At 36.8% G+C, this 24,996-nt stretch overlaps 2 protein-coding genes across 5 annotated transcripts; both read left to right on the top strand.

Moving 5' to 3' along the window:
* Positions 1–874: 874 nt before the first annotated feature.
* On the top strand, positions 875–19,698 carry LOC107794822 (uncharacterized). 4 transcript variants are annotated; one of them, XM_075255794.1, is made up of 28 exons: positions 875–1,070; positions 1,195–1,393; positions 1,519–1,631; positions 1,754–1,870; positions 2,896–3,039; positions 3,179–3,364; positions 3,633–3,784; positions 7,280–7,401; positions 7,521–7,612; positions 8,878–9,118; positions 9,240–9,294; positions 11,065–11,213; positions 11,311–11,381; positions 11,490–11,663; positions 12,396–12,467; positions 13,016–13,117; positions 13,195–13,284; positions 14,409–14,484; positions 14,696–14,789; positions 14,886–14,955; positions 15,275–15,454; positions 16,911–17,033; positions 17,141–17,224; positions 17,327–17,511; positions 17,601–17,739; positions 17,835–17,894; positions 18,990–19,094; positions 19,190–19,698. In XM_075255794.1, the coding sequence occupies exons 1-28, from the start codon at positions 981–983 to the stop codon at positions 19,301–19,303; spliced, it is 3,399 nt and encodes a 1,132-aa protein (XP_075111895.1). In that variant the 5' UTR covers positions 875–980; the 3' UTR covers positions 19,304–19,698. The 4 variants fall into 4 exon arrangements, with proteins under 4 accessions (XP_075111895.1, XP_075111894.1, XP_075111893.1 ...); XM_075255793.1 differs by having other exon boundaries at positions 7,518–7,612; XM_075255792.1 differs by having other exon boundaries at positions 3,179–3,535.
* A 1,312-nt stretch (positions 19,699–21,010) lies between these two features.
* On the top strand, positions 21,011–22,255 carry LOC107794826 (arabinogalactan O-methyltransferase 2-like). Its single transcript, XM_016617363.2, has one exon. The coding sequence runs from the start codon at positions 21,215–21,217 to the stop codon at positions 22,088–22,090; it is 876 nt and encodes a 291-aa protein (XP_016472849.1). The 5' UTR covers positions 21,011–21,214; the 3' UTR covers positions 22,091–22,255.
* Positions 22,256–24,996: the final 2,741 nt, after the last annotated feature.

Here is a 24,996-nt window from a genome sequence, read left to right as displayed (position 1 = left end):
ACAAACTGACTTTTAAGAATTTGAGTATTATATGAAGGATTTATTCAACAAATTTTATTTTAATTTTAAAAAGTCTCTAAGACTTACGCCTCATTACAAAAACGTACCTTAAACGCCCGAGCGTACGCCTCTCGAGACTTTCGCCCCACACCATTGTCTTAGGACATTTTTGGTACGCCTCACCTCAGGGCTCGCCCTGAAAACGCCTTTTAAACACTAATTATTACTAGAATTCAATTAGATTTGACTCCTTTAATGCTTAGTGATTAATAACAAAAGAGAAAAGTTAAGATATTGGGCATCTGACAATTTGTTTGGATGGTTGTTACATATTGTATCCTATTGTGTTGTTACTTTATATAGTATTTTTTATTGTTATTTTTAGTTTTATTGTATTGTATTGTATTATTAAATCTGTTGCTATGTAAAAATGAAAAGACCCCTTTTGCATAACCATCAATTTGGTATGATCGCATCGTTATCTTATTTTTTTCTCATCTTGGCCTAACTATAATTATAATTTACTCTTCGTCCACCATTTTTAATAATTAATAATTGCTCTTTCTTATACTCTACTTTTTTTTTATATAATATTGTACGCATATTTTTTAAATTGCTAATATGTGACCTTATAAAATGATAAAATTGGATATAATCTATCCAAATATTACTACCATCAAAATAATAGTACGGATACGATACATTAATAAGCTATATATAACAACCATCCAATAAATGGAAAAATTAAAAACAAAAAAGCTAAAAAGTGTGAAGGTGGAATACTCCTATCCGAATTAATTTTGGATTCATCATCCCCGCACCAACCCGCTGATACCCCCCCCGCACCAACCCGCTGCTACCCCCATCTAATAATATACAAATCAAAAGAAAACACCAAGAAATAAAGAAAACCCAAACTACTCTTTCTTTTTCTCTTTCTCTTTCTCTCTCTGCAGAGTTTTTTCTGTCTCAAGGAAAAAATGGTTGCGACGAGACGAAGTGGATCTCTGCCGTCCACTGTTAAACGGTCGTCCTCCTCCTCCTCCGATTCTTCCTCCAAACGCCAAAAGGTAATTTCAGCTCACTTCAATTGGCTCTGCCGTTATCTTTTATTTTTATTTATTTATTTAAGTTCGGTGAGTCAATTTTTATTGATTTTTCAATTTTGTTTTTATTTGGATTGGGTGATTTTAGGTAGATAATAATAATGCGGAGTCGTCGGAGAAACCAAAGTCGTCTCTTCCACCGCCGACGGAGAATCCCAAGGAGTTAGGCTCTACTGACCCGCCGGAATCCGGCGCCGTTACTCCTCAGGCTACTTCCGGCGACGGTGAGACCGCTGCCAAGATTAATGATGCACCTGCCGTATCCGTTGTCGCACCTATAACAGAAGGCAACTCGCTTTTAACCTTTTTATTGCGAAATTTACTGTTTTTTACTACTACTTGTTTACTTTAAATCTTGATCATATCCAAAGTGTATGTAAGTTAGTTGCTTTCTCATTTTCTGGGGTTTTAGGGGCAACACCTGCTATAGTTGATAAACCGAGGAGTTCCATGAGTTTGAGGAAGCAAAATCAAGGTTCTGAAACTACGTCACCTTGGTGTTGGCTTATGTCAGAGTATCCACAGGTTAACTTTCTTGCATCAAGACTCTCTTTTGAATGTAATTTGATTGTCGTAACTCCCATTTGTTTGGAGCTAATGTTTTGCAATTCAAGATAGTATATTTATTTTCGTTGTATGTACTGCAGAACCCAACTATACATGTTTCGGCTACGAATTTCTTGGTTGGTTCTAGCAAAAACGCTCATTTGCATATCAAGCACCAAACAGTTAGTGCAACCTTATGTTCATTAAGGCTTACACAGGTATTGCTTCAATTTCTGGTCTTTACCCCGATCTATTCCCAAATTTTGTTGCTATCTGACCATGGGTTTAAGACTTTTCCCTGTGCCGGTGACAGTATTAATACAAAGAATTTGTGAAAAAGAAGAAATAAAGAATAAAAAGAAACTTTTGGTAATTTAGATTTCCGCCCTTTTTTGGTCAGCTCATGGACTGTTTCTGTCCAAGATTGCAATTACAACCTAAGTTGCTCGGACTTGGGTGCGGGTTTTCGATACGGGGACGAATCCGAATATCGGATTCGGCAAAACCTAAATTTTAAGACTCGGGGGTGCGGATTCGGATATGGATACGGGTGCGGGGATTTGACTAATAAAAAATAGAGCTATAAAAATATTGTAAATTTTGAGAGATATTCTGTGAAAAAATTACATGAATATTATAGAATTCAATCTTTTATTCTCCAAGATGGACATTATTCTTTCATTCTCTTAAATCTGTTTTATTTTTGATTTTGAGAAATCAAAATCTCAATTTTTCTCCCAAATTTTTCGATGGACTCCAGTCAAAGTGTCCGTAGTCAGTTGACCGTATCCGGGACGTATCCCGCTCCCGTCCCGGTCTCGTATCGGGACGGGGACGGCATCAAAAGCGAAGAGTCCACGCAACTTAGATTACAACTAATCTGTAGCACAGTCTAACTTGGTGTGGCCCTGCCATTTTTTCCGGATCACTGATGCTAGACTGTAACAGCTACTGCCCAGTTGATAAATGTCCACGTTCTGAAATTTTGTTTAAAAGTTATAAACAATTCATAGCACTGTTTACATGTTGGCTGAATCTTTTCAAGTTATTTGGAGTAAATGATCTTTGGGTGCTTCTGGAAATTTTTCCGTACCTGGCTTTCAATCACTGCATATGAAAATTCACTCTTGGAACAAATATATCCGTGCTCACTTTGGTGTTTATTTTATATTCTTTTTTTTGGGGATGAACTTCACACTGTCTATATGCGTTATGAGTACTCATTGTTTGTGAAAATGATCAGCATGAAGGAAATTGGGTTGCTGTGCTCGAGAGCAGGGGCAAAGGATCTGTGCAAGTTAATGGAAAAACAATAAAGAAGAATACTAATTGCATTCTCAATTCGGGTGATGGGCTTGCTTTTGGTCTTGTGGGAAATCATGCTTATGTATCCTTAGAGTTACTTTCGTGTTTCCTCCCGTGTCTTGTAATTTTTCTGATTTTTTTGGGGTTTTGTCAAGTTCTGTTTTCTTTCTTTTCTTTGCCTACATGATTTGTAGGAATATCCTTAACATTTGCATGTATAGATATTTCAGCAGCTTCCATATGAGCTTGGAGTTAAGTCGCCTCCTTCAGATGTTAGGACCAGTGCAGGTAAATTGCTGCGCGTTGAAAAGAGAGCAGGAGATGCTTCAGCTGTAGCTGGTGCTTCCATTTTGGCATCGCTTTCAAGCCTGCGGCAAGATCCGTCGCGCTTGAAACCTACGTCTCAGGTTAGTGGGAATGAGCTGCCTTCTTCCCCTGTTATTCATGAAGATGAGCTTGATGGCCTCGAAGTCGACTCAGCTGCAAATGTTAGCAGCAGCAGTGCTGCTGATGTTGGGTTGACTAGCAAGATCCTCCCTCTTGATGGAGACCTGAACTCTGGCAGAGAGGCAGGCAATGTAAAGTGTCGAACTAATTTATTTCTTTTTTGTATTTTATTATGGGTATGAGCTCACTTATATGTGAGATAAACTAATTAGAATTATGCATGGACAGATACTGGAGGAAAGAGACTGGACCAGAGATGCGCCAGCTTCCGCAACAGGGGTGTCTCTAAGATGTGCAGTATTTAAAGAAGAGATTCATGCTGCAATAGTTGATGGACAACAGCTAGAAGTTTCATTTGATAGCTTTCCATATTACTTAAGGTATGCCCCAAGACCACTGTGCATTATCCTATTACATCCTGTACTTCTTATAGTCTTTTATACTTGTGGCTTTCTGCTTGTTACTCTTGGCACTTTTGATTATTTACCTCACCACGTGAAATGTGAAAAATGTCAACTTAAGCCAGTTTATGCTTGTACTAAAGTCAAATATGGCGCTGTTGATACTTGTTAAATTCAGAGGGAGTAGGACATCTGTGTTAGGCTTCAAGTGATATCCACAAATGGAGTAACTAGCAGGTGGCGGTTTAGTAATTGGGCTGTGTGGGAGCAACTTTCACTAAAGTGCGCTTGTAGTTACTGGAAGGAATTTGATAGTACAGAAAGACTCTTGCATAAAATGCAAAACCAACGAAGTATGCACTCTTCACTTACTACTTTACGGCGAAAATTCTAACTTACATTAAAGAGAGACAATTCTTAAGTTAAAAGATTGAAAGAATATGTCAGGTAACTGATGTTTCATTTCACTATTTGCAAGAAGCTTCACTGTACTTATATATTTCAAAGAAGCTTATATGAAAGTCAGAATGTTTTTATTCGCTGTAATGTACACTTCATAGCTTTGTGCTTGTTGCTTGATTGTCTTATTTACTGGCTCACTAAAATTTAAAACAACAACAACTACGCCTCAGTCTCAAGTTTGGGTCGGCGATATGGATCTTCATTTCTTTCTTTAAGTTCAACTCGTATTCTCATCATTACGAAAATAAAATATAAGTCAAAGTAAAAAATAAGGATAAGTATCTATAGATAATAGTATTAATCAGTGTTGTCAAAAGTGAAAAGCTCTAAAAAGCGCTCCAGGCCGATTGGGGCTTTAAGCGCAAAGCCCAAATAAAGTGCGGGCTTGATTAAAAAAAGGTTCACCAAGGAAAAAATAAAAATACATATGTAATTACAGAAAAAAGAAACAAATTCACTCCTAATGTTTCCTCAACAACTAATACACTTATTTGCTAATAATATTTGTTGCTTAGTACTGTCCAGTTTAAGATAGAACTCATAGGCATTGAGTTGCACGCCTTAGTGCCTTGCCTACACTGAAGCGCAACTTAAGCGAGGCGAAGCGCGCTCCTTGAGCTTTTCTGAGCTTCCGGGCTTAAGCGCGCCTTAAATGAGCCTTTGACAACATTGATATTAATAATAAGAATAATATTAGTAGTTCTCTGCCAAGTCTAAAGCCTATTCTCAACTAGTAGGTATCACTTATAAGGATCTTTCTCTTCCATTGTGCCTTTATATTTAGCTAAGTCTGCATTGATTCAAAGGATTTATAGGTCTTTCGAGACTACTTCCTTCCATGTGATTTTGGGTCTAGTCCGTCCCCTTCTAGCACCTTTTCTCATCATAGTTTCACTTTCACACCATGGACCGGTGCATCCGTAGGTCGACGCATAAGCAATTTTCTCTTATTTTATCCTCAGATAGTTTGCAAGTCATCTCCTTTCCACTCTACTCTTAAGCTTTTACATCTAGGACTAATAAACCTATGTTGGGTGGTCATCGCTTCTCCTGGAACGACCTTGCAGTCCTTGCATGTATTTCTATCCCCTTTTTTGGTAAGGATAAAGTCTATTGACTATGGTTACCCCACTATTATAAGTTAGTAGGTGCGAATCTCTCTTTCTAAAATGTGTTAGCTACCATTGAATCATAAGCTAAAGCGAATACTAAAATAGTCACCTTCATCATTCCTAGTACCATAACTATAACCACCATGTACTTGTTCAAAACCATCACTATCTTAACCATTTAGACCCCCTTCCCCCTAAAGATTTGTTGGTCCCCTAGAATCTGTTGAACCAAACAATCCATATCCTCCCAAAACTAGCTTTAGCTTCTACATCTAATCCTATTTGCGGAGCATAGGCACTAATAACGTTGATTCTCTTCCGTATACTAGCCGTAGTACAATAATCCTATCCCCAACTCGTTTTACCTCTACAACCTTATCTTTAAGTCCTGGTTCTACAATAATACCCTCTCCATTCCTATTTTTATCTGTCTCACAATACCATAATTTTTAACCGTGTTACCTATCTCTCTAGACTTTTGCACTGTCCATTTAGTTTCCTGAACGCATACAATACCTACTCTCTTCCTTTTTGGGGTATCCCCTAATTCCATCGATTTTTCTGTCAGAGTGCCTATATTTTAGCACCTACCCGAATCCGCCGCTCTTGTACTTGCTTTTTTATTGTGGATTTCACTTCAATGAAGCAGTTTTTGCTTTAAGCCCTAGGGACTGTTGCATTTCTGAATGATGTTAGCGAGTTACAACTTGTGCCGATCTGTTACGAGAGTCACAATCATAACTTGTTTGCGCTTTAGCCCTCACAAAAAACTTTTTTTTGTTACCCCTGCTTCGGGCAATTGCCATGTCAAAATGTTTGTGCATTAGTTTAAGTGACAGAGTATTCTTTGTTTGTAAAATATTTCTGCTAGAAGAAGAAAAAATAATCTAAATTAAGCTTTTTTCTGGAATTTCGAATGCAAAAAAATATAGCTGTAAAATGTTCTCAATGTATTTCTTTTGAGAGTTTGTGCCTATCTAGAAGGTAAAAAGTTTATCATTAGAAAAAAAGAGTTTATCATAGAAATAAAACAACTAGGAGGATGAGTTAATGGATACAGTTAAGTAGGCGTTGGATAATATTTATGTTGAAGTTGAAAAAAAAATGTATTTCTGGCTTAAGCTGGAGAAAAGTCTGTGGAAGTTTCTGAACATGAATTCACGTGGGAAAAAGTTGAAGATTTGTTAGTGGTAACCAGTACTTCACTTGAAAACACACCTTCAAACCACTATTATAATATTTCCATGAAGTTTAAATACTGAACATAGTATTTGCAACTATTCATGACCAAACAAGTAGTTGCAAGTACTGAAATTCAATATTTAGAAGTACTGAAATAATATTAATGCCCAAATGGGTAGCTTAATGGTAATATAACTTATTTTAACCTACACAAGAGTAGGCTACAGGCAAGTGTTTCCTCTGTTTTTTGGTTGCAAGAGTGTGTGTGTTTGGGGGGGGGGGGGGGGGCTATCATCATTTTTCTGTGTGGAGATTTGCGTTCAATAATTTAGTTTTTCTGCTCCCAAAGGAACCTTACAATCTTTTAATGCAATGAATGATCACACTCCAAAATGTGATCTGTTTCAGGGCTAAAGACAGCCCTTTGGGCGGTGCTAGCATTTACAAATGTGATTTCTTTCAGGTGGCCTGGGTGAAATAAGTGCATTGCTAACGTTATGAACTACTTCTCAAGTTGCTAAAAGAATGCGTTCAATTTTCTGTTCCTTACTGAGCATTGTAGTGATAATATTCTGTTGGTTGTTTCCCAGGACTACCTGTGCCTGATTTTCTTTTCTTGATTGGTTAGCAATCTCATAGTAGTAGTTAATTATATAAAATAGTAAATTTATTTCCAACAACATGGTTGGTGAAGATTCATTGATATCTGAACTTGCAGTGAGAACACAAAAAATGTGCTGATTGCGTCTTCATATATACACCTGAAGCATAAAGAACAAGTAAAATATACATCTGAGCTACCTACTATCAACCCAAGAATTCTGCTCTCAGGTCCTGCAGGTAAGTCGCTTTCCTTAGTATTTTGTATTGAAATACTTCTTATTAATTGTTTTTCTTGTAAATTCTTGGTAATAAATTTTAATGTCTGTGTATTAACCACTTCTGCTTTTGTATAGCAGGATCTGAGATATATCAGGAGATGCTGGCAAAGGCACTTGCTCAGTATTATGGAGCTAAATTGCTTATATTTGATAGCCATTCTTTTTTGGGTGTAAGACAATATTCATGTCATCTATTTCTAAGGGTATTGCATGATACAACAACAACAAAAAACCCAGTTTGATCCCAACAGGTGGGGTCTGGGGAGGGTAGTCTGTACGCAGACCTTACCCCTACCTAATGCAGGTAGAGAGACTGTTTCCAATAGATCCTCGGCTCAGTAAGGACAAGAAGAAGAAGTGGAAAGCAAGGAAGGAAGAGAAAAGAAAGGGGAGGGGAACACAACCACATAACGTAATAGAAATCTAAGAATATGAAGGGACATGCATGCTACTAAGACTATCGGTGAACAACTATAAACTACCTACTAACCTTCTACCTTAATCCTCGACCTCCACACCCTCCTATCAAGGGACATGTCCTCAGTGAGCTGAAGGAGCGCCATGTCGTGTCTAATCACCTCTCCCCAGTACTTCTTAGGCCTACCTCGACCTCTTCTCAAACTCTCCATGGCCAACCTCTCACACCTCCTGACAGGAGCATCAATGCTTCTTCTCTTAACATGTCCGAGCCATCTCAGCCTCGACTCCCGCATCTTGTCCTCCACGGAGGCTACTCCCACTCTGTCCCGGATAGCTTCATTCTTAATCCTATCTCTCCTGGTACACCCACACATCCATCTCAGCATCCTCATCTCTGCTACTCTCATCTTCTGCAGGTGGGAGTTTTTGACTGGCCAACACTCAGCCCAATACAGCATAGTCGGTCGAACCACCACAACTTACCCTTAAGTCTTAGTGGCACATTCCTATCACACAAAACACCGGAAGCGAGCCTCCACTTTATCCATCCCGCTCCGATGCGATGTGCGACATCTTTGACCTCCCCTGCTCCTGTAATACTTTGATTCCTACCTTGTTCAGGTCAACCTTTTATTTATGAATGCATCGATTGCCACTTGTCATGTTGCAACATTGTTGGTATGTATGGTGGACCTCTTTCGGGATCTGTAGTCACTAATAGTGGAGTTAGCCGGGTTTTTGAACGTAAAAGGGGTTATGGACATATTGGGATGATATGGAAGTAACATCAACATTGTGAAAAGACTTCTTTTTTCTCTTAAGTGTTTTCGCGTGGGGGGATGTCAGATGTCTTCCTATTTTGTAACAGTGGGAATTCTTGCTTTATTTCTGATTTTCTAGAATCATCAAACTAGTAAACTTTTCATGTTTGGTTTTTGTCATACTGTTGCCCCTTTTACTGCCATTAAACTGTTATAACATAATGCAACTTATGGATTACTATCTTATCATTCAGGGTCTATCTGCGAAGGAGGCTGAACTACTAAAAGAGGGATGCAGTTCACATAAGATGTCCACAAACTCCAAGCAGATTCCTGGAGAACCCGATTGGCCTAACGGCAATGGGTCGTCATCTGGTCAAGCAGCTAATACTAACACTCTGACTGATCCTTTGGGTTTGGAAGCACAACCAAAGATGGAGAGTGGCAATGTAACCTCTTTAGCCGGAACATCGAAGAATACCTTGTTTAGGACAGGTATTGCCGTTGGGTTTTAATATTGATCGGCTGTTACTCGTCTAATTTTTTTTTGAGTATCTAAGCATTCTACGGTTTCTTTTGCTCTTTTATCTTAGTAACCAATGTTGGTAATATTTAGGTGATAGAGTGAGATTCATTGGTTCTTCTGGTGGTGGGTACTCAGCCTCCATCAGGTAAGTCCTAGAGAACGTTTTCTTCTTGAAACCTTCTATCATTTACTCTTTCTCTGCCCAAAATGAGTTGTGTCATTCACTACCTGATGTTATTTTTGTATTTTTTTTTTTTTGATATTGTATCTGTTAACTCTTTTTCTGAAACTTTTTGTTTTGAATTTGGATGCATTTGAAAATGATGCACTGCTTTTGCCCCAAGCAGTATAACTGTTATGGTTGTCAAAAGATAGATGCCATTGTTGTGACTTATCAAGCTAGAGTATGCCTATTTCTTTGGCTGTAATATCCAATTAAATTGTAAGGTAGAACAACTTGTTTAGGTTGAGATATTAGGAACGGAATACAGGAGAGAACAGTATGCTTATCAATTTTCTGATTAGGTCCATTTGTGGGGATGATTCAGGGGCTTATGTAGAAAGTTCAATTGTTTCTTTTTTGCCTGTCTGCAAGTGAAGTGAAGTTGGGAATAGAAACACAGTTTAAATAATGCCAAAGGCGGTCATGGTAATGATTTGAAAATTTTAAGAGCACTTTTTGAAGTCAAGCAACTCATATCAGTTAGTCTTTTTCTTTCCTAGCCAAACAAAAACACAATTCAACATGATTGGCTATATTTATTTCTTTAGTGGCATCTTTTTGCTCATTTAATTAGATTCAAACACGTTCTAAATGAAAACTGATGTGCTAAAATTTGTTTTATTTACTCCCTTATTTGGAGGAGTAGGTGTTTTGCTTCCACTTTTCTCCATAAATTTCCGTACTATACTACCAATTTTCCAAAAAAACTAGGAAAGCATATGAGTTGCAGGAACTTTAACGAGTCAAATAAATAATTTGGAGGAATTTGAAGTGTGAGGGGTTTGGACCTGCTGTACAACAACAACAAATAATCCCTTATAACCTATTTGGAGACCTAATTCGTTATTAACTGTGATGGTATTTTTCTCTTAAAGCATCTCGTAGTCCTGTTGGTGCTTGCCATATGGATGTTTATAAGATTTAGTAAATAATCCCAAGAGGGGGTTTACAAATCCCTAACCTATTTGGAGACCTAATTTCTTAATAGCTTTGATTTATTTCTTTTAACCAAATGACCCTGATAGCTTTTGCAAGAACCGGATATTCAAATCTAAAATTCTTTAAATATAACCGGTAAGATGAAAGTGATAGGTGGCGAGTCCATTTTATCAATTTATCTTCGTAGTGAACTTGAAGGCGGATCTTCTGTTCTGACAATGTTCGTTAATATTGAGCATGCAACTTGCATGAATTCAGCGCCGTTCCCAAATGTGTTACCTTTTATAATTTTTTTTTTTCATTTTGTGGAACTTTAGGATTGAGGCGCTGTTTGATCGAATTCTGTTCTGGGCCTGGCATGCACATGTATTGCATGCTTTTACTTGCATCATTGTTTTGGTGCCTTTTGTATTTGTCAACTTTATGTTTTACTTGAATCTCGATGCGTCCTCCATAATTTGATTTCATATGGACTTCCATTATGGATGCATATAATCTCTTCTTCAGTTCTTCCTCCTTTTTCATCTGTGGCCTTATCCTTTTAAAGATTAAAATTTATCTAGTACTTCTCTATTATCATTTTTGGTCGATTTTTGTTTTCGAGATTTCGGATCGTGTTTAACCGCCCCATATTGTTGATTGTGAACTAGTCATGCTTTTAAACATTTATATTCTGCAAGAGTGCCTTTGCTTCAGTTACAGTACATTTTAAAACTGTTGTTTAAAGTTATCTATCTTGGTCCGGATTACTAGGGGCCCAGCTTTTGGCACTCGAGGGAAGGTTGTGTTGCCTTTTGAAGATAATCCATCATCAAAAATTGGTGTAAGGTTTGATAAGCCTATATCAGACGGGGTTAACCTTGGGGGTCTTTGTGATGAAGGTCATGGGTTCTTTTGCAAAGGTATTTCCAGCATGGTCATACTTTCCTTTCCTTTAATTTGTCAAGTTCAGTAATGCAGAATCTAATCTTTGCTTTTTATCATCTCTTTCTCTCTCAGCCAATGATTTGCGGTTGGAAGCCACAGGTGTCGATGATCTGGACAAGTTACTCATAAGCTCATTGTTTGAGGTTTGATCCTTATGATTACTTTGAGAACTAACGATGTTGAACTTGTGGTCACTTTTCTGGTTATTCTAAGGTCCTAATTATCTCTGTTAATTTTTTTCTGCTTATTAGGTTGTATTCAACGAAAGCAGAAATTCCCCCTTCATTTTATTTATGAAAGATGCTGAGAAATCTATGGCAGGAAATTCAGAATCATATTCAACTTTCAAAAGTCGGCTTGAAAAGCTTCCTGCTAATATCGTTGTTATAGGATCTCACGCTCATACAGATAACCGTAAGGAAAAGGTACTTTTGCTTTCCAGGTTGTTAAATGTAGTGGTATACAATTATTTTGTTTTCGGTATGCACATGCTGTGTGCTAGGAGCGCTCTAGTGTGAATCTTTTAGGGATTAATTTCTTGATTAAGAAGTCATAGGTGTATAGAGGGAGAGGCATGATAAGGAAAGTGAGCGGTGAATCTTTGTTTTTTGATGACCGAGAAATCCGTCTTGGCCAACCCTTAGACCAACCTCAGTCTTCTAAACTCGGCGATAATGGGCCCACCCCTCTACCCTTCTCCACTCAAATACCAGGCTTAGTTTGCATGGTGCAGGGCTCGAACCTGAAAAAGAGAAACAGACAGATTAGTTGTCTGTCATGCTTGCAACAAGGGCAGTTTTTTCATAAAAGAAAGCAGGCAGGAGGTTTGAATTACTAAGATAAAGTTATAGCATGACTGGTGGAGGTCCGCATGGGAACTATACAAAGATTTATTAAATAGGGTTGAGTGCCTGACTCCTGCTTTATCATATGCTTTATGATTAAACGTGCAGATATAACACAAAATAGTTTTGGAAAGTTTCTTACGGCATCGATTTTATTATGTATAGCGGTGTTATCGGATTCTTTGCTTCTTTCTCCTCTCTCCAATAGTGTGTGAGGGTTTTTAATTTTCTTTTAAAATTGTTGATCTTTGTATTGACTGTTAATTAGTTGGGATAAGGTTAACATTTTTTTCTCGTTCTGCTCCCTTGTAGTCACATCCTGGGGGATTGCTCTTCACCAAATTTGGAAGCAATCAAACTGCCTTGCTTGATTTGGCTTTCCCGGTATAGAATCTCTCAATCTTTTCTTCCATAAATTCCAGGGGTATAGTATGTTGTTTTTTAATTGTGCACTTTTCTTTCTGCAAGTATTTTGTACATGGTGATGCCAATTGAAAACAATGGTTTTTTGTGTCTATTCTTTTCTTTGTATTCTTTTTTTTTCTCTCTTCCTTTGGGGGGGGGGGTGTGTGTTAATTTTGGGGAAGAAGTACCCATAGTATGAGTGTACTATACTTGTGCATCGTACTGGCAATTTTTTGCGGATAGACCTATGACACATCTTTATTTCCTTTATGAACAAGCCTCCAATTCTCTTTGATTTGAACTTCCTTCCCTTCTTTTTTAAAGTGGATGGTTTTTTCTTTTCACCAACTTTGTTATGTCGTTACATCTGAAAAGCTGGAATCTGGCAACCCTAAGCCTGGCGCTTTGCGTTGTTCCCTTTTCTCTGGACATAGTCTGTCCCTTGTGCCAATGTTACTCCCACTTGGATTTTTTTTTTCTCGAACTTTAACCCACGGGCTTATAGTACCTAAATTTGATGACCTCAGGATAGTTTTGGGAAGTTGCATGACAGGGGGAAGGAAGTGACCAAGACAACTAAACTTCTGACGAAGCTTTTCCCCAACAAAGTGACCATTCACATGCCGCAGGTCTGTTTTTCAAAATTTTAGAATTTTTTATGCTTTTACTGTCTTGTATAACTGATGATCTGTTATGGCTATTGCAGGATGAAGCGCTTATATCTGCTTGGAAGCAACAGTTGGATCGAGATGCTGATACCCTAAAAATGAAAGGAAATTTGAATAGCTTGCGAACAGTAAGAGCTTGTAACCTGTCTTTCACCTGTTTGTTGATTATGTTGCTGCTAATCATCCTTGCTGAAAATGTATACTTAATATTTGAACTGTTCAGTATTTAAATCAATTGGCATCTCTTGCATTCGGGTGAAGAGACCAGCTTCTTTAATTTTGGTGGTTCGTTTTCTCAGCATGAGTTTTGCTTTTGATTATATAGAAAAGTTGAAGAAAAACTACTGCTAAACATTAATCTAAGTTTGATGATAATGCGTGCCTTGCTGTTCCTTTTTTTTCCCAGAAGTATTTCACTAGTTGTTCACCAAATAGGTTTTAAAATGCACAAACAAATAGGATGGTCGAACCACTGTCAAGGAATTTTCTCTTTACACCAAAAAGGCCCATGGTAGATGTCACTGGTCATCGATGTAGTCGCTTTCAAACCCTCCTGGTTCGCTTAGTGATAGCTGCAGCTTGCCGTAGCAAGTTCTGTCAGATTTGTCCCACCACCTGCCAGACAAGTATCTTGTCCTGGTTCGAGCCAGCAAAAACAAACTTATTTTCATGTCTCTTTCCTTGCTGCTAGACAGGCTTCTCCATTTTATCACCATGAATCTATTTTTCTTTTTGTTTGGGGTTGGGGAGAGGGTGGGTGGGTGGGGGGCTATCCTCTATGTTTAAGAAAATAAGAATGATTGGAGAGCATTAGCATTCTTTGATTCATTACAACCTTGTTATGATATGGAAAAGCAATGTAGAGAAGTAGAAGCAAAGAAGAAAAACATTGTTGCTGAGGGAGACGGAATTTCCTTTGAATCACTTCTCATCAGACAACATCTGTACCTTTGGGTCGTTTGAATTTTCAGCTTCTGCTCTTTCTAGAATTTTGAGTTGTCATTCTAATTGGCAACAGAACACGGTGCACCATTTGGTTCTATTCTTCCCCAGAAAGTGGGTAACATTTCCCAGCATTCTGAGGCAGTGTAAATTATTTAAGATTAATGAGCTCTATTATTTTATTTTTAATTGTGTGAACAAGTTGAATACCTGATATGCAAGGTCAAGAGATTAATGAAAAACTCATTACTTTTTTTTTTTTTTTACTTTCTCAAATTGTTGGTTGATTCTTCCCCCTTTTTTGGGATAGGTTCTTAATCGGAATGGATTGGACTGTGATGGACTTGACACTTTGTGCATTAAAGACCAGACTTTTTCTGTTGAAAGTAAGCAACTTCTTCTCATACAGTTTACAGTTTCTTTGGGTGGGTAAGGGGATTGGTGGTGAAGGAGGTTGTCAGGCTACTTCACATTGTATTCTGTAAGGTCATACCATACCTTTCATTGTTTCATGAACATATATTTGTCATTTGATTTGATTTTGTTGTGTAAAGATAAGCGATTTAGTTTTTTCTTCTCTCTTTTGATGATTTGAAGGTGCGGAGAAGGTGGTTGGATGGGCCTTGAGCCATCATTTGATGCAGAACCTTGATGCAGACCCTGACGTTAGGCTTGTTTTGTCTCCTGTGAGGTAATAGAAGTACCAGCAGCTGAGAGTATATTGGTTCGCTTACTGTATTATTCGTGGTATTGAACAGTTCTGGGTAATCTTTTTTCAATCTAGCAGCATTCAGTATGGGTTGGAAATTCTACAAGCTATGCAAAATGAAAGCAAAAGCTTGAAGAAGTCACTTAAGGTGATCACCTTCTTTCTGGTGGTTTGGTAAACTTCAGTTTTTCTTTTTTGATGAACGAGAAATTTGTCTGGGGCAACCCTTAGGACCAACTGCGGCCTTCAAAACTCGGGGTTAATGGGCCTGCCCCTCTACCCTTCTCCACCTAAATACCAGGCTTAATTCGCATGGGGCAGGGTTGAACCTGTGACCTAAGTCCCTCGACCTTTGCCACTTGAAATAAGCGCTGGGGGCTTGCTAAACTTAATTGAGATGCTATCTTAATTCGACTGTGGGAGATATTTGACATATAACTTGCGAACAAATTGTTTGTATGACTCAGGATATTGTAACGGAGAATGAATTTGAGAAGAGACTTCTAGCAGATGTTATTCCCCCCAGTGATATTGGAGTAACATTTGATGATATTGGTGCACTTGAAAATGTCAAGGATACGTTAAAAGAGCTGGTCATGCTTCCTTTACAAAGACCTGAACTTTTCTGCAAGGGTCAACTAACCAAGGTTTTCATCTTTGTACTTGCTTGTTTACATGGTTGTTTTTATGTGGAACTGTATTGGCTGTTTAGTAGTGCTTGACCTTATGTTCAAGGATTTAACTGTTAGCACAGATGTTCTGAATCGTTTCTGTCAACTCTTTTCATCCATTTGTTGTGGTGCTGACAAAATGTAAAAGGAGAAAAAGATGACCTTAGTTTTACTTCTAGTGAATTCTTATTTTGAGGTTAGTAAACTGAGTTTTTGCGGTACTATGGTACTAGTTCACATGAGTCTTTTAAGGTGCAAATTAGAATATGCATCAACTGTGTCTGCATCACTTTTATAGCTGACTGTAAAATTAACATAAAGAAAATCTTGATTTTCTTACTCCTTGCTTTGCTTCTTGAATTTGTTTATGAAATTTCTTGTTTATTTACCTGTCACCTTCCTGTTTCAATAATTTTATTATATTTCCATTCTCTTGATCTTTGTGAGATCCTTGGTATGGATAATCAAATTGATAAAAAATATTACTCTCTCTGTTTTAATTTATTGTGGAATAATTTGACTGGGCAAGGAGTTTAAGAAAGAAACGAAGACTTCTGAGACTTGCGATCTTAAACATGTCTTCACGTTTGCGTGGCTAAAAGACTTTTGAAACATGTGACTTTAAACATTCGAGACGTTGGGGCTTGATTCGAGGGATATGGGTTAGGGATTTGGAACGGGGAGGTTGAGGGGAAGCTATGGTGTAAAGATGGGGTCGTTTGGACCACCGGAACCGCCGTGAGGCGATTTCCGGTTGGCGGTGCACGGTGGTTGATGGTGGGGATATGTTTGGTCTCTGAAGGAGACGATGAACAGGAGAGGGGGGGGGGTGTTTGGTTTGGGGGGGCTGGGGTAGAGGATTAAGTTTATATAGGGGAGGGGTGGATGGATCCTGGCCGTTGGATCAGGTGAGATTGATGGCCAGGATCTCCTCACTTAAGGGAACGATGTCGATTTGGTAGTGCTGGGGCGGTGCGGGTATTGGGGTGATGGGTCGGGTATTGGGGACGGGTATGAAAGATGTGATCTTGGCCGTTGATCCATTTGAGATCAACGGCCCCGCTCAACTGTGACAAAAACGGTGCCGTTCGGGCACCTCTGAGGTATAAAAACTTGTCATTAAGGGTAAAATGGTAAGTCTAAGTTAAATTGTTTCCAAATTTAGAAAGTTGCGATTCTTTTTGGAACAAACTAAAAGGAAAGGCTGCCGCATAAACTGACACAGAGAAAAGTATGTAGGGTGAGAGAAGCTTGTTGTACTTAAATACTCTCTTTTTGGTGGGGTAGAAGAGAAGGTTTCTGTGCATAAATGCTCTTTGGCTTTGCTGGGTACTCTTCTTTGTATCAGACATGAATATCACATGTATTGTCATATGTGATTGCGTAAGTTTTCGTACTGAAGAATTATGTTCTTCAACTGCTTACATTGCAGCCATGCAAGGGAATACTTCTATTTGGACCCCCTGGAACAGGGAAAACCATGCTCGCGAAAGCTGTTGCGACTGAAGCGGGTGCAAACTTTATCAATATTTCTATGTCAAGTATCACTTCAAAGGTTTGCTTCAATTGGAGTTTGTTAGACTGTTCTATCGAGCATGGATTATGTTCTCAAAGGTGCTTCTTGGCTTGTATAAACCTTACTATTGTTTTTCCATGCTGCAGTGGTTTGGCGAGGGCGAGAAATATGTGAAAGCTGTCTTCTCCCTGGCTAGTAAAATTGCTCCAAGTGTTGTCTTTGTTGATGAAGTACGCTTCGTAGAACTCTTGTTCATGTCGTTATTCTTCCATTTAATTTGATGCTATTTTCTTATTCTCTCTCTCTCTCTCTCTTGATGCGATCTACCTAAGGTTGATAGCATGCTTGGACGACGGGAAAATCCAGGAGAACACGAGGCCATGCGTAAAATGAAAAATGAATTCATGGTGAATTGGGATGGTTTACGTACAAAAGATACTGAGCGTGTGTTGGTACTTGCAGCAACAAACAGACCATATGACCTTGATGAGGCTGTCATAAGGAGACTGCCGCGTAGGTAAAAGGACCAGTAATTTTACTTATCAATGAAGTAGGAAAATTTCCACAGTCAATCTCAATGTTGTTATCATGTCATTTCATGAACAGGCTGATGGTCAATTTACCAGATGCTCCAAATAGAGCGAAAATTCTAAAAGTGATACTTGCAAAAGAAGACTTGGCTCCAGATGTTGATCTGGATGCAGTGGCAAGTTTGACCGATGGATATTCCGGAAGTGACCTTAAGGTGTCGTTTCTATTCATTTATGCATGATAAATCACCATTCTTCTGCGTCCTGATGTTTGCAGATGCTGTCTTTTCTAACTAAAGTGATTTTGCAGAATCTGTGTGTTACAGCTGCATATCGACCGATTAGGGAAATCCTAGAAAAAGAAAAAAAGGTATATTATTTCTTATTTGATGTTTGTGCGCGTAATCCTTAATTGCTAGAGAAAATATGCATTGCTTCTATAACAGATTTATGGGTGCTGTTGTTTGGATGTGTCTGCTTTCTTTCATTATTAAATGCTTCCTAGGACATTTTAGAGGCATCCATGTGCAATCAAGATGGAATAGGATCTAGGCATATCAACGTAATGTAAAGGACCTCAAGATGTGGACTTGGTTCTGCAATTTGGGAAAAGAAGATGCCTCTTCTTAAATTGTTATACTTTTTCAAATAGCTCAACCTAATGAATAGGCTTTCCCTTGGGTGAATATTCCTTTACCTAAATCTGAATTGTAACTGTAAGGAGATGGTAGGAGCCACTTTGGAAGTATTGTTGAAAAATAAACTAGTTCCATCTCAAGGATGTAGATTTTCTTAATTCATGTAATAGGATATTAATTGATTTTTCTACATGCATTTAAGAAAGGAAATACTCTAGAATGAAATTATGCTACATCTACTAGACCAAGTAAATGTTAGAAGAATGCCTATGAATCAGTGTTGTCAAAGGCGCACTTTAAGCGAGCTCAAAACATGTTGTGCTCTTCGCCTCGCTTAGCAAACACTTCAGTATCATCATCAAGGCTCTAAGGCATATTTTTTCTTGCCAATTAGCGTAACACTAAAGAGACGATGCTAAACAATTGGTATTTCACTTTATCATTACAAAAAGTCAATTTGTTTGTCCATATATTTGTCAGTCATGCTTATAATTATTAGTATTGGACTACACATACATATTTATATTTTTCTCCTTTTGCGTCTTTTTTCAGTAAAGCCCACGCTTTATTTGTGCTTTGCGCTTAAAGCCACAACGGACCCTTAGAGCTTTTTTGCGCTTTTCGCCTTTGATAACACTGCTATAAATACCTTTGTAATATTACTATTCAGGTCAAGTTGGAAGACTTGCCTTCAAAAGATTTTGATTGGTTAAAAATGTTCCTCCTCCCCGAATTTCCAACAATATGCACTTGATTTGCTACTCATAAAATTCCCCCTTTAAATAGACTTGCTACTACTGTAATCTCATGCTTGGAGTTGATTTTAGGAACATGATGCAGCTTTGGCAGAAGGTAGACCTACGCCAACACCATGCGGCAGTACAGACATTCGGCCTTTGAATATGGATGACTTTAAAAACGCTCATGAGCGGGTGAGTTGAAAAAAAAATAATGATATTTGTCTTTAAGCTTCTCTGTTTTTTTTTGCTTCATCAGAAAAATTCAAGTGCTTTTGGTGTTTTTATAGGTATGTGCAAGTGTTTCATCAGAATCCATAAATATGACGGAGCTTCTTCAGTGGAATGAACTGTATGGAGAAGGGGGCTCTAGAAGGAAGAAGTCGTTGAGTTATTTCATGTAAAAGCTGTTCATATTGTACATTGGTGTCTTAAGGAAGAAGTCCTTGAGTTATGTGATCTCCTCAGGCCCCAGGTCAGTTGCTGCCCTTTATGGTATGCCATGAAATCCTGGAAGTTTGTAAAATGAGTATAGGTCTCTTTAGTTATACATGAGTTTTGAGATGTAATGAGGGTGGAGTGGCTGACCTCCTAGGAATAGATAGTATCTCCACCTTCGTTTTTCGTTCCCGTCTTTCTCACAACGAGCAGAAAGATGTCGAGGTTATTATTTAATACTGTTGCTACTGTTGTCATTATTCATTATATGTCAACTCGGAAGCAAATAATATGGCAAGTCTTTTCATTGCTGTTGTTCTTCTTGAACTCTGTTATAGATGCTGACCTGGTTCTTTGGATATTTATGTGCTGATGAGCCCCTACTCCGGTAAAGTTCCAACAAAGAAAATCCCCTTTTGTTATTTATAGCATCATAGCATGTTTACACCAAATCGATAGATAAGTGCTTGTTTGTCATTACCAGTATTAGTAATGCCATAATATCTTTATTATTTTATACCTATCCGAAATAGGATAACACTGATTAGCACTACTAGTATAAGTCCACGTAAATGACAATTTCTTTTTGGTACTACTATTATTATTTGTTTGATTAAACATTACAAGAGCTTGTTCTAAATAAATTTTTCACTACAACTCTTTCTTGTTATATTCTTAAATGCCTTGTTTTTAATTTCTTTTTTTGTTTGAGATAATTAAAGGTAGAAATGATAGATTTTATTTTAAAACTTTTATTGCGTTATAGTAATTATTTTAATCGGATGTGCTAATAAATGAAAGAAAAAGGTATTAGTATGTTCAGAATAATGTTAGTGAAGAGTTTTGCATCCCAGGTTGAGTTGGTATGGCAGAAAACACTTCCTAAGCTGAATTCATTTTCTGGTAATTGCTGATATTAATTTCCCGGAAAAAAAATACTTATCACCAAAAGCAGAAAAAAGATTTTGGTCATAGCACTCTAACCTTGACTTTGTATCGCTTCTTTAAACCTAAACGTTTGGCAGATTTGTCATCCAAACGTTTTGCACGTCACATATGTTTATGTCACAAAAAATATTACCGAATTACTACTATTCTAAGAACTTATCATCCACTTGTACGATTTGCACGTCACATATGTTTATGTCACAATCCAAAAGAGACAAAATCAAATCTTTATAACAGTCTCGGTTGTTCTGAAAGTGTTGTTATAAAGAAAAATTTGACTTTTATAGTGAATAATTGTTCTATAGGGATGCAAGAAAAACTATCAAGATACCTCGTCAAGTTGGCGTAGTTATGCACTTATGCTAAACCTACATTTAGAAAATAATTATGTTCCCACTCCCCTCCCATTACCTTTACTTAAAATTGAAAATGGTACTATACTATTTTAGTTCTCTTGACAGTGCTATATGACTGTGTTTTAACTAATTTAAAGACCACATGCATCGCAAGATGCTTGTTAGTATAAAAGTAAGTAATATGTAGGTTTTTCTTCAATATCACTCATGTCTACCAAACGATGACAAAAACAGTACCAAGAAAGAGAAAAAAAAAATGCAAAAGCAGACGAAATTGGGTATCCAACTTCTTAAACAAAGAGTATCCATCATTAACAATGATTGATCGCACCAACAACATCACTGCAAAATTACCAAAAATATTCAACTTAGCAGGTTGGAGATACTGAATGACATTTTGTGACAACTATATCAAAAAGAAAAAGGAAACGCTTCAAACTAAAGGAAAATACCATACCATTCCTTCTTCTTCACTCAAGAAAAATCTAAAGGAAATTAACACATGTCACCCAAATTATTATAAGTTTCCCCTCTTTAGGTAGAACGTAGTTAACATAAGAAAAGAACACAATAATGCCCCCCTCTGAAATTGCTTTTCCTTTGCTTCTATTCTCACCCAAAACTCGTCTTAAAAAGACCCTTATACACAAATACTATAGAGCTATGAAATTTACAAAAAGAAATATCATCCCACTTCTTGTTTTCATCTTATCATTTGCTTCCATTCTCAGACTTGTCAAGATTTCTGTAATTACTTCATATTCCTCTCCAATATTTTTTGCCTTGTCTCCAACTGAACAACACCCTCATCTCCTTACAGAGAAAGAAATCAAGTTTCTATATAATCTTGTATCGCGAAAATCCCCCTGTAATATTCTTGTTTTCGGGCTTGAAACACAATATTCTGCTCAAATTTCAACCATCAACAAGGGTGGAATTACTGTCTTTCTCGAGGACAACCCCGAAAAAATCAAGACTATTAATGCCTCAGATCATGCTAATACTACTCGAATTTATAAAGTCGAGTATCAAACAGTTGCTAGAGATGCATACAAGCTTTTAAAACATGCTAGGCGAAACCAAAAGAATTGCTACTCACAAGATTTGCAAATAAATTCATCAAAAAGTTGCAAATTTATGTCACTTGTGACAAATATTCCTAAGGAAGTTTATGAACTGAAGTGGGATTTAGTGATTGTAGATGGACCAGATGGAGATAAACCAGAATCAAAAGGACGAATGGCTGCACTTTATATTGCTAGTGTGTTAGCAAGAAGAAGTAAGAAGAAAAATGGGACTCATGTTTTGGTACATGATATTGATCGAATGATTGAGAAATGGTTTTCTTGGGAATTCTTATGTGACATGAATTTGGTATCTTCTAAAGGGAAATTCTGGGATTTTAATATATTAGCAAAACCAAATGCCACCACATTTTGTCCCACGTGATTGAACATAGTATGCTATTGTAGAAGAAATTTTTTGATTTAGACATATAGCTTATGTTTATTTCATTATTGTAAATTGGATGCTCCTATATATCGTCTTTTGTAAATGCTGAGTAAATTCTATTTGAAGGCAACTATCTTCCTTTTACCTTGAGAAATTAACCATCTTAATTTATCTTTGTAAATTAGCTGCCTCACATTTTATTAAATGTAAATGTTGTCTCGAGTTACGTGAAAATAAATGGTACGTGTCCCTTATCACAATCTTTGCCGCAAAATAAAATAAAAACATAAAATGAAGAAGGTTAATAACGTTTCAAGAAAGTCTAAAACCAATAATTTGTTATAAAACAATAAAATAAGAAAAAGATTATTACATAGAAAAGTAGGGAGATATAATTCTTATTGATTTTGGGATGAATTACAATGAAATATGACCCCTCTATTTATAGGGAAAGAGTGACTTAGCCACCAAGTAAAATCCCTAAAATCTCTCTAAAAGATAGAGAGATTTTAGAGAGAATGCCTATTCAACAGATAATGTGCCTCGCTAGAACCTTAACTAAAATAAAACCCAGTGGAAAAAAATTCTAGAGAAGGAAAAAGAGTACAAATATCTAACAATACGCCTTTTGGTTGCCTCAATAAAACTCTTGCAAGGAAAACCCAGTGGGACAAAACCTTGTAAGGGAAAAAGAGTACAACGCGTATTAACTCCCCCCGATGAGAGCATCAATTCACATCTTTAAGCATTTGCATTCCAATCTTGTGCACCATCTTCAAAAGATCTTTGGTAGAGATTTGATAAACAAATCAACCATATTAACTTGAACGAATTTGTTTCACCTTGATATCATCATCCCTAATAGATGTATTGTCTTCATATGATCTTGTTGGAATCTTCAGTTCAATATCTTCACATAGAGATGGAAACTCTTGCTATCATATTATCATGCTTATAGTTATAGAAAGATACATTTGTGCACAAATTGCACTAAGGAAGTGGTTCTTCAAGATCAAGAATTGTATATGCTTCAAACAACTTAAATCCTTCATGAATTGTCACATAAGTTAAATCATATAAGCCATATAATAGACTTTAGATGCATATCAAGTTTCATGTCATGCTAGATATCGAAAACTGATTGCACATACCATTGACGTTATACTTTCAAGTGTTTGAACTACAGGCCTAAAACTATATGTCTTTCGTATGAAACCAATTCTATTCGAATTGTGTCTCTTTCATTTAGCCAATGTTTTGTGTTTGTATTCGACAGACTTAAGATCCTCATCTATACTTAGCGCTATCATAGATGTTGTCGACGAACATTTTATATCGGTTCCAACCTTCTTATTTTCATATAGACATAACATAGAGATCTCTCCATTCATATATTCAGGTACTTGAATCTCTCCCGAGATTTTATGAAGTATTATGTCATGTGATCTTCTAGATCAATTGCCTCCTTTATTATGGTCACTTTGATCATTTGTTCATCTTCTTTATGAAGACGTTTATTCGAAACCGATTTGTCTATACACTTTAAGCTTACCATAGACTTTGTACTTCTAGGGCTTATTCTAATAGGAGTATTTTCAGTGAGAATATAACTACTTTCTTTGGGTCACCAAATGCGTCTGGCATGCTTTGCAATATATTACACATGAATTATCTTTTTATGAACTTCAAATTCATATTATCTTATTCGAGGATCTACATGTATAAATAATAATCCATTCCATGTAACTTTTTTCTCAATTGTTGTATCTTGTCTCCCCCTCATATTAGAAAACTAACTTGTTTCCTCAACTTTGGGAACCCATCTTTGTGCATTATGGTGTTAATAAAACTATACACTGCACATCAATAATAATAATAATATGAAATTATTTTATTCTTGATCCTACACCACTTACGAGGGGAGAAAATAATATACTTTCGTATATAACGTATATCAAACTGATATAGATAACTTTGTTCTCACAAGCAATAGTTTAACTATTAAGTGGAGGCACTCAATAATTATTTTGCTAAACTAACTGTGATGTAAACCAACTTATCAAGATAAACTGTCTTGAATAGGAAATATGAAAATTATGCTCGAAATTAAATTATTGAGCAAGTTACCTCGCAAACACCAGCCATGTTGCGGGTTAATAATAATCGCACATGCAACCATCTCATAGACGCAACTTATGTGGTATATATGGCAGGTGAATGGGCCCATATTCACCTTTGATATTTTCAGTATTCATGGGATTCAATCCCAATTTTAGTTGGTCTACTAATTAATGAGGACAAGCGACATAAGAGAATCCGTAAAGAATTTTCTAGTTTTTTAATATTTACCCATGTGAATTCTCTTTTATTTTTTGCACATCATACTTAAAATTGATATGGCTAAATCAATTATGCCAATGGATAAATTGTCAATATTGATAAACTTCAGTTTACACCATGACGTGTACAGTATGAATAAACTCCAAGTTTATTATGATATGAGTTTTTATATCAATAAACATCCACTTTAGTACGGTATTCTTTTATTTGTATAGTACAAACTGGAGAATAAAGCGTCTAGCTTTTCACATACCTATTATCCCGCTACAAGTTGTAGTAATATAAGATATTAAATCTTTCCTTTATTTATAGTCTTAATATAATCAATCGCTTTCGCGTATACTTTGGAAATTGAATAAGTTTCTTTGAGACTTACTACAACACAATACCTTATTGGTAATCAATTGTGTTTCTCCAAAATAGTATAATTGGCTATTGCAGAGTTCTCAATTAATTTTGTAGTACCACATATTCATCAACATCCATATGGTGAATATCTCTTTTAAAGAGAAAGTTATACCATTATGGTTATGGTCAAAATTATATGCAAGATCTGTTTCTTG

Source organism: Nicotiana tabacum, chromosome 6, assembly GCF_000715075.1.
Source record: "Nicotiana tabacum cultivar K326 chromosome 6, ASM71507v2, whole genome shotgun sequence".
NCBI classification, from domain to species: Eukaryota; Viridiplantae; Streptophyta; class Magnoliopsida; order Solanales; family Solanaceae; genus Nicotiana; species Nicotiana tabacum.
This window is presented reverse-complemented; position numbering and strand designations above follow the sequence as displayed.

What these genes read in the sequence shown, in the direction of transcription:
- LOC107794822 (XM_075255791.1), top strand. Translation starts at nt 981, where the DNA reads ATGGTTGCGACGAGACGAAGTGGATCTCTGCCGTCCACTGTTAAACGG. An exon ending in TCTGCTCTCAGGTCCTGCAG is followed by an intron (nt 7,402 to 7,517) that starts GTAAGTCGCTTT and finishes GCTTTTGTATAG; the next exon opens with CAGGATCTGAGATATATCAG. An exon ending in TGACCATTCACATGCCGCAG is followed by an intron (nt 13,118 to 13,194) that starts GTCTGTTTTTCA and finishes TGGCTATTGCAG; the next exon opens with GATGAAGCGCTTATATCTGC.
- LOC107794826 (XM_016617363.2), top strand. Translation starts at nt 21,215, where the DNA reads ATGCCCCCCTCTGAAATTGCTTTTCCTTTGCTTCTATTCTCACCCAAA.